Below are 15,016 nucleotides of genomic sequence, written 5' to 3' on the forward strand. Positions count from 1 at the left end.
TTTTCCGTCCAAATAACGTCGTTATTTGACATCGGAATTTACTGGGAGAGAACGATAGCGTTAAGCTCCTCCCTTTCTTGATTGACATTGTCATTGTCAATCAAGCAACAGCGTCTACCGGTATTTCTACTTCTCAGATTTCATTGGTCAGTCTCCGCGTGTTAGATTACAGGCCCGCGTTTGACGCTGCACTCGAAGCGCTTAGCGGAAGTACTGAAATCAATCGTTCTGCGCATGCGGATTACTTAATGCCTTGACCAAATTTTCCGTTCTGTGCATGCGCGACTTCGCGTATTGTTTCCTAGATTTAATGTCACCACTATTTGACAATGGTTCATAAACTCAGTCACGTGAAGGTTCGGAATCGTAACGAGTAACTCCATTTAAATTAAAGAGGAGCCCCAGTGATATGGGAGATTCCAAGATGAAACTATTCTATGGCTATCTAGGCTGCCGCCCAAACCGATCTAAACGGGACCCGATAGCTTATTGTATGCTATATAGTCATATGGAAGTGGACAAGAACTATACATTTTATTCCGGCCGATTGTTCTTGCATTTACTTATAAGTCAGGAAAATGGACTTAAAAGGGGAGTTGTTGAATGTAATTATTTTAATTATTAAATGTTGCCTATACACTAATCTGGACGAACTTCTCATTGTTCTGTTTATGTCATCCTATATACTATTAGTATGTTACCGTTCTAAAGTCAACCTCTCACATAACATTATATTGTTCACAGTATCAAAGTTTAATCAACAATATCAAGAGCAGCGATTTAAACCACTGAAACACCCAAACACAAGGCTGTTATCAAGCGCTAGTGCAGACGTGATGCATCAGAAAAACTGTATCGTAATGTCTTCAGAAATTCAATTATACTACGAGATAGTACGGCTAACGCTGACTCACCGTCGGAACAAAGACAATATCGCTAATACAGATACATATATAACGTATTTGAATGTTAATACTAAAGAAAAACAATCATTATTTTTGCAGTGACGATATAACACGTATACACGTTTATTGTTAACTTTCATCAGTTTTGCTCTTCATTTTAATAACTTTGTTGTCACATATATATGTAGCAATACCCGACAAGCATGTCATACATAATTATGGGGCAGTTTTCAATCTTGTACTGACTTACTCTGGTGTTAATGAGCGCAGTTTATTGGCTTGTGTGTAAAACCCCGTTTTTCTGGTAATCCTATTATTACTTAGTTTATTTCTATCTAATGACACCCTGTTCTCTGGATCATGGCTCCGTGACTATCCATAACAATTAAGATGAACATTCAGTTCAAGTAAATGAATGAGTTTGTTTTGACGCTACAGTCAGTCAAAAAACCAATGCTGTGAGGTTTGATAACACTTCTACCAGGTCGAACATCGTGGATCCTCATTTTCGGCCTAAAGAGAATCATAGTTCATATGCTAATCCATCTGCGAATACCCCCCCACTCAAGATGACCTTACTTGTTGCTAAATCTATCATCTATCCCCCCAATATCACCCCCCACGCCCCCGCCCCCACCCCCCACACGCACGCACGCACGTCCACACGCACGCACACACGCACGCACGCACGCACACACACACACACACACACACAAACAACTGACCTAAATAACCTGGATAGGAAATACTGCTGATAGCCTCTGGTCAACTCAGCCGCGCCACCGCAGAATGTTCGTCCAACTCTGCAGGGGGCATTCTCAGTGGCTTCAAACGCGCTGAAATGTTTTCGCCTTGCATCCAAGATGGTGGACAAGTGAAATCGTATGAAATTTGGCTATTTTAGGTCCTATCTCTTTTTTGATTACACAATAAAGTCAATTCATAGTTACACGGTTGTGAAGAAGCTTACAACTTTATAAGACTTATTCATCTCATTCCAAAAAAGCTACTCGCGCTCACATAAAGTTGTAGTTATTATGTCACTGTTTTATTTCTTTAAAAATATATTACATGTTCAACAATATCAATTAAGATGAACATTCAATTTCCGATATAAGTAAATGGAAAGTGTGTTTTACGCCACAATCAGTCAAAGACCAACGTTGTCCGGTCTGATGACACAAAATCTACCAGGTAGCACATTGAGTACAACCTATCCCCATTGAAGTCTCCACTGTGGGTATTCCTGAGGACGAAAAGGCCCCATGTACCTAGGAATTTCATCAATACATTCATGCGCGGCATTCTCTGCCTAAAGAAGATCATATTGTTAACATGCTAATCCAACTCGAACTACCATCCCGCTCAAGATAAATGTTTTATGTAACATCCAACAGGCCCACATTTACGCACGCACGCACGCACGCACGCACACACACATATTTGGATTTACCAATCCCTGAATTGAGAAGACGTGCGTTACGAAGCTCCTCCAAGTCATCATCAATATCCGTATATGTCTGTGATATCATTACCCTTCCAAAGCCGAATATACATTTATTGTGTTTTCTTGACAACAAATGTTATAATTGGGATAACACTTTCTGAGTAAAGTACAGATTCTCGTACTTTCTTGGGTTGAGTCCCGTCCGGGATTTGAACCCACACTGTGAGTGAGGCACCCAATCGCCAGAACACAAAGTTGGCGATCTAACCCAGCCACCGAACCAAAAATGTTAGTCCAGATGACGTATACTTTGTGTACTCCTCTGACAAGAGAAAAATGGCACGGCTTCTATGACCGAAAGCTTTGAACCAAAATGCCTTTAAGAAAGTGATCAACAGTAACACACATTATATTTGGATACCACTTTCTCAGTAAACTACATATTTTTAGGGTGGAGATAATAGACGTTGATGGTTGATTATCAATGGACTAATTAAAGCCAAAACTTAACTTATGAATGATTGGTAATGGGAAATGGACAATGGGCAAACGGGAGGCGGGGTAATCAGCGCCATGCCAGTTATCTGTTGGCTTCCCTTGTTGCGTTCCCTTCTTTGCTATCGTTTTACTTTTGTTGTTCTTACAGGTACAAATATATGTTCTCTGCCTCATAGCATTTAATAATATGCACCTGATGAAGGAGAATGTATATATTCCGAAACGCAGTGTTCCTCCGTTGACATCCATAAATATATTTCCTTGTGTGTATCAGTTCTTAATGCCCTTAAAAGACTCAATCTAGCTTTGTTTTTAAATGTGGTGATATGTGCGTACAATATAATATGGTCATGCCTATATACATTTGGGTCTTTGTCTACATAAGCATTTAGACATACAATTTAGAGCTAAGGACATTGCAAATTCTGCAGTCATGAAGTACACGTCATAGCAAGCTGTGATCTTTATTCATACTTTAGATATTCGTAATGGAGATCTGTAACTGAAGTTTACCGTAATCTTCCGCAACTCTCACCTCCTGACCAGTTGAACGTCTTAGTGCATTCAGATGCCATTGTAAAATTCCAGGCTGCCCCTCTTTCTGTGATGTTTTGACGGATGAAATCTATTGCGTTATAATCTCTGTTTGCTGATATATAATATGTACATGTTGTAAAATATTTACGATATTTTAAACGTGTAATTCGATGCATATGCAATGCAATGTGAACATAAGTGCAGATGCACGAAGGCGGTTATAGTCATAGTTATACTGCGATGGATGTAGGGGAATGGTAGAGGGGTGTATGTATGTATGAAAGCACGAATACCGATACATGAGGGCGGATATAGTTATAGTTCGATGGATGTTGGGGAATGGTGGGAGGATGGATTATGTATGAAAGCATGTGCATGGATCCATGTTGGCTGACGTAGACATAATGGTGGGGAAAGAAGAATGTGATGTGGGTGGGGGTGTGTGCGAGTGTGCGTGCGTGCATGCGTGCATGCGTTGTGATACGAGGGTTGGCGAACATGTTGTCAGATGATTGTGTGAGTAAGTTAAGTGATTGAGGATGTGGCAGGTATGAGTATTGATACATGCAGACTTGGGGTTGTGGGACTGGGTGTGCCTGTACTGAGGTATTTCGTTTCACTCACTTATAGTGTTTTCTTTCACTCAAATACTGTTTTACGCATTTTAATGACTGAAACTGTAGTGACTCAAAGGTCATACTGGCCGGGCATTCAACATATCTACCCCAACTACATACGTAGCCATTTTTATGGTGTACAATTCTTCTTCTACCTCACACACACACACACACACACACACACACACACACACACACACACACACACATACACACATACACACACACACACACACACACACACAAAATACTAAAAGTATATTTAACAAAACGGATATTCCGTCACTTTAGAAATAGTTATCAATAAACATTTATCTGTTCATTGACCTCTTTATGCTGTAGGCATATAGGTACTTCCCACATGAACGGATGATGTGTATGTTTATTAATGTAACAGGTTTAGATGTATTGTCTATCTTATGTACAAACTACTAATTTGTTACTATCTTTTTCAGGAATCATGGCCTCCTTTATGAAGAGAAAACGCTGTGAAGACTGTGGAAACTCTTTTTCCTCTTCTTCTAATTACAAGCGACACAAAGGCACTTGTCCGAGTACAGAACCTGAACCTGCATCTCAAGACAGCTCTGACGATGATGAAGAGGTATACTTTGATGAAGATGAGATTGACGATCTGCTTCAGAGTTTTCAACCGAGAAAACCTCAGCAAGCTCAACCTGCCTCACCGGAAGTGAAACCATTTTTTAAGGCACTCATCTTATGGACATGTTTCTTCCTTTGCATTTGGCAGTCTGTATTTTATATTTCCTCAAATTCCATCGCATTCCTTCTGAAATACCTTCATGCCCTTCTCGCCGTTGCCGCTCAGCATTACAAGTTCCTTGCTGTTGTAGTACCGATGTTCCCAAGTACTATTTTCCTGCTCAAGAAATTACTCAGAATTGACGACAATAACTTTTTCCACTATGTTGTATGCCCAGCATGCTGTAGCATATATAGATATTCTGACTGTATTTCTGTTTTCGAAGGAGAAGAAGTCAGTATGACTTGTTCAAACGTCTCCCAACCTAATCACCCAATGAGACATTATCGCCAGCCTTGTGGTGCACAACTGTTACAAAGTATGACCCTTTCCTCTGGCAAGAAGAAGCTTGTACCACATAAGAACTATTATTTTAAATCTCTGAAAGATTCACTTTTTAACTTTTTGTCAAGACCAGGTTTTGAGGAGAAATGTGAACAATGGCGTGACAGGGTCGTTAGTGATGGTACTTTGCATGACGTGTATGATGGTCGTATCTGGAAGAGCTTCAGTGGGACATATTTGAAGAAGAAGAGAAACTATGGCCTTATGCTTAATTTAGACTGGTTTCAGCCATTCAAACACGTCAAATACTCTGTAGGTGTAATGTATTTAGTCATCCTCAATCTACCTCGAGAAGAACGTTACAAACGTGAGAATGTTATCATTGTTGGTATTATACCGCACATGAAGAAAGAACCCCCTACAAACAGTTTTGTACAACCTTTAGTTGATGAGCTTCTTGAAGCATGGACAGTAGGTTTTTCATTCAACTCTAAGATATTTCGCTTGGCCTTAATGTGCATTGGATGTGATATCCCTGCTTGCCGAAAGTTATGTGGCTTTCTGGGACATGCAGCCGTCAAAGGGTGTTCTCGGTGCAAGAAGTCTTTTCCTGGTGAATTCGGCAAAAGAGACTACAGTGGTTTTGACAGAACTCAGTGGATACCTCGCACCCATGAAAAGCATATACGAGAAATTAGACACATCACAAGTGCCAGAACCAAGACAGATAGAGAAGCACTTGCGAGTTCGTATGGAACAAGATACTCCGTCTTGTCTGAGCTGCCATACCTTGATCTGATCAAAATGTCTGTTGTGGACCCTATGCACAATTTGTTTCTGGGGACATCAAAACATATGTTGCATGTATGGAGAGACACTGGTGTACTAACTGACAAGAACTTAGACACTATCCAAGCAAAGGTGGATGCAGTTAACTGTCCAAGTGACATTGGTCGCATCCCACATAAGATTTCCTCCGGTTTTGCAGGGTTTAGTGCAGACCAGTTTAAAAACTGGACGTTACTGTTTTCTGTGTATGCACTGAAGGATGTTATTTCTGATGATCATTTAGAATGTTGGCGAAATTTTGTATTGGCCTGTAGATATTTGTGTTGCCGAGTATTAACTGAAAATGACATAAAAATGGCAGATTTATTACTGATGCGCTTCTGTGAGAATTTTGAGCGATTATATGGCCGTGACAGAGTTACCCCTAACATGCACTTGCATGGTCATCTGATTGAGTGTGTTCAGGACTTTGGACCCATTTACTCGTTTTGGCTGTTCAGTTTTGAACGGTTTAATGGTATGCTGGGCGACTACACAACTAACAAGAAAAGCGTAGAACTGCAGCTGATGAGACGTTTCGTAAGCCATTCTCATCTCCTTAGATTGGTCTTAGATGACGAGTTTCACTTTGGAGACACCCTTGAGCCGATCATCGCCACTGTTACAGCTAACATTAAAGTGGGTACTCTTGGCAAGATTAATTCAAGTGAATGCTTGCAGCTCCGACAGATGTCATCCCGACTTCATCACATTGAAAACCTTCAGTGGACTGACATTGACAGGTTCATTTTTTCAAAATATAAAGTCCGTGGCCTCACTGAAAATGATGAACACTCCCTTCAAGAAATGTACAGAGCCCTCTATGGCGAAACAGTCGAGACTTTGCCGGCCGTTAGGGAAATAAAAACTCTATACCTTGGATCAGAAGTCTTTGGATCTGCCAAGTCTCAAAGTGTGAGATCTTCTTACATCACTGCCTACTGGACAGACGGGGACGGGAAAATTGGTTGGGGGGTTTCTCCGAGACCTGGAAAGGTATTGAGATACCTTCAGCACTCAGCAAGAGTTGACGGCATAGAGAAGAGACACATCCTTGCAGAAGTTCAATGGTATCGGGAACTTGAAGATAAACTAAAAAACCATTGTGGCCGACCAGTGGAAGCCTGGCACTCTTCCATGTATGTTGACTCTGGTCCATCTTCGTTTATGCCCATTCAACGAATTAAGGGTAAATTCGTCAAAATTGAGGGACAAATAGGTACCAGGACAGTTACATTTGTGTCACCAAGGGACAGATTTGTGTGTGTGTAATTTATTGGCTTATTGTTGTTGTAAAGTTTTGCTTTAAATAGAAATTTTAATTGTACATTCTATATTTTAGTTCTTGTATGTGTATTATTGTAGATATAATTGTATACATGTATGATCATTACCCAGTGATGTGCCCAAGTGTTATTTATTGTACATATACCTTGAACTATGACATGATATCCTGAATATAAATTCACGTTCATCCTGTGTTTTGTATTTTTGTTATTTCTGCATGGCTTGGTGAAATGTAAGATTTGGAATGAACACCTCGACAGCAGTTTAGTTATAATGCTATCAATTTATGGATTAGTTCTGAGAAACAGAGAGGGAAACAGCCATATATAACAGGGTACCAATCCGGTGTTCAATCGCATCGCCATGTCTGATAAAGGTATATTCGATTTGTAAAATAGCACTAGTAAAACCACGATGCCTCTCTTGTGGTGGTGTACATCCTGTGATAAATTTCAAATCATTTATGGTGCTAAGTTCATATTACAAAATATTTGAACAAAGCGCAACAACAAACTGAGAACCAGAAGAAGCACCAGTAGAAACATAATTCTTAATTTATTGAGGCTTACATCTTTTATGTGAGCTTGTTAAACAACCAAGAGAAATTCACTGTACTACGCTATATACAAATTAAATAAAAAATCTACCCTCAGTGACCTTTATTTTGCATCTTTGAAATAAAATCATGATGTGTTGCGATATCTAAATATTGCCAAAATATATGATGGCCATAAGTATGATACACTTATGTAACGTATTACAGATGAAATGTTTTCATCGACAAATGAGCTTGGTGACATAAAATCAAATATGTAGACATATAAGTCCACCATGTTCCGTTATACAAGCCTACGAACTGAAAGAAGCGGCAATAAAACCATGATGTGTTGCCAACACATCCTAACATTTGAAAAGTATCTAATGGGGTATTTTATGAAAGCATTCGTTTGAAGCTTTAAGCCAAAGATGCACTTGAAAGAGTGCATTACCGACGTAATAATAATCTCAAGTGCACACAAGTTGAAGAAGCGGCAGTAAATTCTTGATGTGTTGCACCGTCAAATACATTTATAAACAGTATTATGTATTCAACTAAAGCGTTGGGATAGAATATTGCAGCAAATCCACTTTGGAAACGATCTGAACAGCTTAACCAGCAGACAGAAGAAGCAGACATAAAATCACCTATGTATTCAAACATTTCCAAACAAATCCAAACAAATCCAAACATTTCCAAACATTTCCAAACATTTCCAAGCTTGGAAATATGACCTTTCCAAATTTTGGAATGGTCATATTTCCAATTGGAATGACGGTATTTCCAAGTTTTGGAAATGTTGGAATGGATGATATTTTGTCCAGTGTTAAATGAGGCACCTCGTTGGGAGCATTTTAAGATGCCTACGATCGAGGAAGTATTGCCTGATCTGACAATTTCGAAGGTTTTTTGTACAAGTGACTTGTCTGCTGGATTTTTGCATCTTGAACTTGATCACGAATCCAGTTTGCTGTGTACTTTTGGAACTCCGTTTGGACGGTACAGATGGACCAGACTACCATTCGGACCATCCCCAGAAATCTTCCCGAAACCCTCAAACCAAGCTTTGGAAGGACCACCAGGTGTCAAATTTATTGTGGATGACACGGTTGACCATGACAAGAATCTTGAATGCCTTATGCAGCGTTGTCAGAAACTTGGTATCAAGTTGAAGAAGGAGAAACTGAAGTTGTGCAGAAAGGAGGTTACCTTTCTTGGTCACATCTTCACTGATCAAGGACTTAAGTGTGACCCACAGCAAATAAAGGCTGTGTTGGAAATGTCAGCACCACAGAATGTTGAGGACATTCAATGCTTCGCAGTTCGTCAACTACCTTGCAAGATATTTACCTCGTCTGTCAGGAGTAATGCAACCACTTCCAAAATTAACACATACTGACATTGACTGGACATGACGTGAACACAATGGTCAGGGAAGCTCCAGAATTGGAATACTACAATGAAGAAGTAGAACTGATACTGCAATGTGATGCTAGTTCCTCTGGACTAGGTGCTGTGCTGTTACAACAAGACAACCAAATTGCATACGCTAGCTGTGCCCTAACACCGTCTGAGTCCAGCTATGCACTGATTAATATTGAAAAGGAAATGCTGTCTGACTTCAAAAGTTCCATACATACACAATTGGTCGGAGAGTTACACTGAAATACGATCAAAACCACTGGAGGCAATAACCAGCAAACCCTTATATTGTGCTCCCACATGACTACAGTCCATCATTCTGGCTATGAAGCAGTATGACGCCACTATCAAGTACAAGAAAGGTGCAGATGTTGTCTTCGCAGACACATTGTCAAGAGCGTATTTGCCAAGCACAGCGGGAAAGATTGAAGAGCCTTTCAGACAGGTGAAAATGGCAAAGGTTTGCCGATAACGGATGACAGGATCAAGCAGATCAGAGAAGAGACTGAAAAAGACGAAACTCAAATAAGTTTTGTTAAGTGGGTTGCCAGAGGAGAGATACTCTTTGCCGATGGAGTTATACCCATACTTCAACTGTAGAGACGAGATCACAGAACAAAATGGTCTCATATACAGGGGAGAAAGGCTGGTCATACCTCACAACCTACGAACTACAATGAAAACCAGGATCCATCCTCTCTCCAAGGGATTGAAGGTTGTTTACGGCCTGCAAGAGTTGTATTGGCCGAAAAAATCTGACGACATTAAACAGTACATCAGAAAATGATGATCAAGAACTTATGGACACCAAAGTCCTGGCTGACTTGGTCGAGGGGCTTAAGCATCTTCCAAGTCAACAAAGAGAAGCATTGCAGACTATGATCATTGATCACGTTGGCTGCTTTCCAGATGCCCCTGGTACTGCCAACAGCATAGTGTAAGTGAGTAAGTGAGTGAGTGAGTATGGTTCTACGCCACTTTTAGCAATATTCCAGCAATATCACACACACACACACACACACACACACACACACACACACACACACACACACACACACACACACACACACACACACACACACACACACACACACACACACACACACACACACACACACACACACACACACACCCACCCCATGGTGTTAGATGGTTATACTTTTTAATGCATCCAGATGATCATTACTGATGAGGGATGACTCAGTCCCTCTGACTGCCTGATAAAGATCATTCACAATAAACATACAAATGTTTGACGTATCAAGCGTTTCTTTCTTACCTTTGATGTGAGTACTAGTGTGTATTTGGATGACGGCGTGTGTCAATACGATATAAGTACCATCAAAGTTTGTCTATCTCTAAATTGATTCAAAATAATATATTTTAGCTTATGTTGGAGTAATAATGTCGATGTAATACTGAAATCTTAAAACATAATTAATTAATTAAAACATAAAATTTAGATATTTGTGCTCTATTCTATCCTCTTCCCTGGACCCTGGTACATTTGCAGTTGTAAAATTAGTGATGCAGTTCCGACAGATCAGAGACATACGTGTCTCACTACACATACGTGATTCATGATGTATACTTATTATATTGTCCACCCATGTCACAAAAACTGGACTGATCATTGCTATTATTCAGGACAACGTGATCAGCTGATCATAAATAATATATATATTTTATAACACCTCCACTAAAACAGAAGCTTTAGCAAATACACCCCACAATCATCCCGTTCAAATTTCAGTGAAGAAAACAGCCATTGCACTTCTTGGTCCTCCCTCTAATTTCAGCTTAAAAGCTCCACCTTTTGTTAATCAAGAAAACAGTTGGAGATTAAAAGGGTATTTAGGTGAAATTAGTCGTTTCATAACCTTTACATGAATTTCACCCCACTGCAATAATGTTCTCAGAACAAGAGGAGCACAAGAATACCAGCAGCTACATGCTTCTTTTAACATTGTGATATTTCTACAAAATGTATAATTTCGTTGTGCCCTACTTGAAACGTATTGCCCCAGGTATTAATTTAGTTATAATACAAACGTATCACATTTGTGTACCACAAAATGTAGACTTTTCAAGGCCGACATCATTCTATTTACGAACTTGCAATTGCTTCACGTTAACAGGGCCTCAGTAAGGTAATCTGCAAGAACATCCACGAAGTGCAGCAAGCTACGTCTATAGTTACTAAATGACATATGGTATATCAAACTTGTTATAAAATACAAATGATTAGATGTTTAAAATGTTACCCTATCTATAGTTAAATGCTTCCTTATTTGGATTTCGATACCATTAGGTATTAGTAACTCTACATGAAAGAGTAACTCGTCCCGTGACTACTAACCCAGAGTGTGGTGTATCCAACAACCTGACACAGCCGCCATGAAAACCAACCACCCTTCTCCCGCCATGTTGACTAACCAGGAAGTAAAGCTCACACATGTGTTAGAGTAGGCGTGAATGGAAAGTTCCTATTGACATGTACAGGAAAATATCGTTCATGTCGTACATTTGTTACCAAGAGGATATAGTTTACATGTAAATTCTGGTGCGTTCGCCTTCATTTCAAATCCATCTGAAAACACCACCAACACTTTCATGATCACTAGGCTGGAACTGAAACATAGATATAATTTTGCCCAGCTTTTCAATAAAGATTTCATCATCGAAGACTTGGTTAAGTCATTCAAGGGATGTTAAGGTAGACAATAAGAGGAATTTACTGAAGATGACATGGAGCTTCTCAACATGATACGCAAATCTATCCAATACTTTGAGTTTTCATATTTTACACACTGACACTTATATAATTAGGTTGGTGGATCTTGTGGCCAGGCTAAGTGACTTGTATGATCGCGTGATGTTGTATTCCGACGTGTGGATGATTGGTTACAATGGCAATCACTAAGTTGTCTGGTCAAGACTCGATTGTTTTCAGGGTGACGCCAAACGGTTGAAGTATTGCCAAGTGTTACTTCAGGCAACTAGCAGACAAAAGTATGCTTTTAGGACAAAGTGTGTGAATGGTGGGTGCTATCAATAGAGCAGGAGATGCTTACCCTTTTCTCGAACAGGTGGTATCACACATTTTTCTTCACTAATGATGGACAGTTAAAGTTGCATGAATCAGGTACATATTCGCTGAAAGGAACCTGGTCACATGAAGTGAGGTGTGGTGAGGTAAATTTTAACGTCACGTTCAAAATTATTTCACTCATAAATGAAGTGCATGAATTAGTCTGGACTTATGCCTTGATAGTGCAATCTCATTTAGATACCATGCAGCACTTTGTAAGTTTGACTCACACATTGTAGAACCTCCGAGTCGGGCAGTCCTTACTATACCCCTAACACTGAGCCCCAGACAGCAAAACAGCAAGTGTAATCTTTTAATGTCTTTGGTATGACACAACTCGGGAATCGAACCATCGACCCCTTCCCCTCTTCAGACACAGAGGCGGTTTGGTCAACAGATGGTAGTAATCAAATTATATTACATGCATTTTGTCTTAGCCTTTGCGGGGCGGTCGGGTAGCCTAGTGGTTAAAGCGATCGATCGTCACGCCGAAGACACGGGTTCGATTCCCGACATGGGTACAATGTGTGAAGCCCATTTCTGGTGTCCCCCGCCGTGATATTGCTGGAATATTGCTAAAAGCGTACTCACTCACTCTTAGCCTTTGCTATAAGACATCCTTTCTGATTCACTGCACACCACCATCTTCTACAACTTTACCCCCCTTTAACCAAGCCATTAACTGTTAAACCGTCGTGCTGAGTGTTGTTTACAATGATTGTCTTGGCTAAAACTCTCGTGCAAGAATAATGCAAAATGAGGTAGTGACATTACAGTAATCGACCTAAAGATACAATGTATATCAAATAAGGAGGCATGATGTGTCACTCACCAATGATAACCTGCATCCAGAAAGCCGATGTGAGCACGGTGACAGTCAGTATCCACACACCCGACATGTTTGACAACCAGGAAGTTGTTTCCGCTTGACTGTATAGCTGGGACACCTGATGGTGCTCACTGTCAAAATAAAATGGACATCTATGAGCTGGGGCTGCTTACATACAATGTAAATATCTGAAACGCATGTCTGTCTTTGTCCTGTATCCGTACTTTGATTCGCGTGATACGCGTTTTCCATCACATAAGAACCTGCAGGACAAGTGTGTGCATTCCACACAGCTCAGGTGGAGTCAACTTTCCTGTGACACACTTGTCTCACTAGTTATAGCGAGGTTGATACAGTAATGTCCTTCTTCGCGACCTGTTTCTGTGGTCTAGTAGAGCGTCAGCCTTAGAGCGGGAGGTCGGCGGTTCGATCAAGTGGCCGCGTCATACCAATTGCAAGATTAATAATTAAGATGGTACTTGTTGTTACCCAGCCTGGCGCTTGCATTACAGTCCCAAAACAAGGACAGGTATATTTATTGTAATTGTAATTGTGTCATGTTTAGATAGTATATTTGAATGTTGTGTGAGTTATATGCTGACGCCTTGCTTTGAAATAATCATTCTTATTTTAATATTTTTGTTTGTGCAATGATTATACCATCCATGTCATTATATGCAGTTCATCTCGTAGTATCTCAACCCTAACGCCTTTACTTTACCACTCACCACTGATATATTTATTTGTATCCTTTGCCATCTGCTCGTACGGCAGTTTGTTCACACTTCCGGTGGTCTCGCTCTCAGTGCATCTCTTAAATTGTAATAATGTTTCTTTATCACTCTTGTCAGGCCAATTGACCTTGTTTTAGTATTATTCTCCCATAGCCGTGTTATCGTTAACCAACATCCATGTAGATAAATTTCTTATATACTCCCATGATATCTTTCACTACCGGGTATGTGCAGTGTGAAGGAATGACATCACATGTGTATTTATGTAAATTCCTTTCAGCCTGCATGCGTTGGAATGGTTTTACGTTACGTACGGCTGCTGTTCCAGCATGGCTTCCGTTTCCGAGTGTCAACAAGACTTGCCAAGCAGTAATCTCAACACTAACTTGCGGGGTACCATTACCAATTTATCAGTTTATCCAACAAGTCCCCAGCCTGATGTATCTAGCTTGACAGATTCAGTCCCTGTGATCCCCTCGGTGGCGGGATTGCAAAAAGAAATCGCCGAACTTAGACAACTGATCACAACCACATGGCTCAGCGCGATGCCTCTACTAGGCCACCCTACACCGAATACCCTGAGTTGTATCGATACTTCTCTCCTGACCCCCGCTAGCAACTCAACAGAGGTTCCATCAGACTCCTTACCTCATATCCACACAGTGTCCCCCACCTTAAGGACAAAAGATCCAGGAAGATAAGGAAGGAAGGAAGGAATATGTTAATTTGGCTTTGTTGACATTACCTAACCAGGACAGTTTGGATACTAGAGTAACTGAATTCGACGGGAATGTATACTCGCTCAAAGATGACCCCAGGCCGAATAGGACACTGACACTCGGAGAGTTTATCAAGGCATTCGGTATTTACAAAGACATTTATTGTGAGAACAATGATGCCAAAAGGAAACAGCTGGATGGCCACGAGCAGACTGTGATCGAATTTGCTACTCTGTATGGTGGGACATGCTACTACGACTACCACAAACTTTTCGCAGCTCGTGTGGCAGCTTTTGAAGCAAAAGGAGTTGTCATTCGATGGGACATGAGAGACTCAAAACTCTACAGCCTGTGTTCCTCAGGGCACCGTACCAGGACGTGTTCAGTGTGTCAAAGTGTAACCCACAGCACCGACGTCTGCCCGAGTATAGCTACAGCTCGCCGACCAATTGGCAGGCCTCAAGGCAGACATGTTCCATATGACCGACGAAATGTGGACAGTAATGCCACGTACAT

At 40.6% G+C, this 15,016-nt stretch overlaps 1 protein-coding gene across 8 annotated transcripts in view; it reads right to left on the minus strand.

Moving 5' to 3' along the window:
• The window catches only part of LOC124134433 (multiple epidermal growth factor-like domains protein 10), a 66,985-nt gene extending 53,828 nt beyond the window's left edge, over nucleotides 1-13,157 (minus strand). For 5 of the 8 annotated variants that reach the window (XM_048381084.1, XM_048381089.1, XM_048381088.1 and 2 more), the window contains exon 1: nucleotides 11,487-11,594. In XM_048381084.1, the coding sequence (XP_048237041.1) occupies nucleotides 11,487-11,553 (67 nt within the window). In that variant the 5' untranslated portion in view covers nucleotides 11,554-11,594. Of the gene's footprint in view, nucleotides 1-11,486; nucleotides 11,596-13,050 lie in introns of those variants that run through there. The other 3 variants (XM_048381087.1, XM_048381085.1, XM_048381083.1) reach the window with 2 other exon arrangements.
• Between the last annotated feature and the right edge of the window lie 1,859 nt (nucleotides 13,158-15,016).

The sequence above is a fragment of the Haliotis rufescens genome, unplaced genomic scaffold (assembly GCF_023055435.1).
Source record: "Haliotis rufescens isolate VD_foot unplaced genomic scaffold, xgHalRufe1.0.p SCAF_35, whole genome shotgun sequence".
NCBI lineage: Eukaryota > Metazoa > Mollusca > Gastropoda > Lepetellida > Haliotidae > Haliotis > Haliotis rufescens.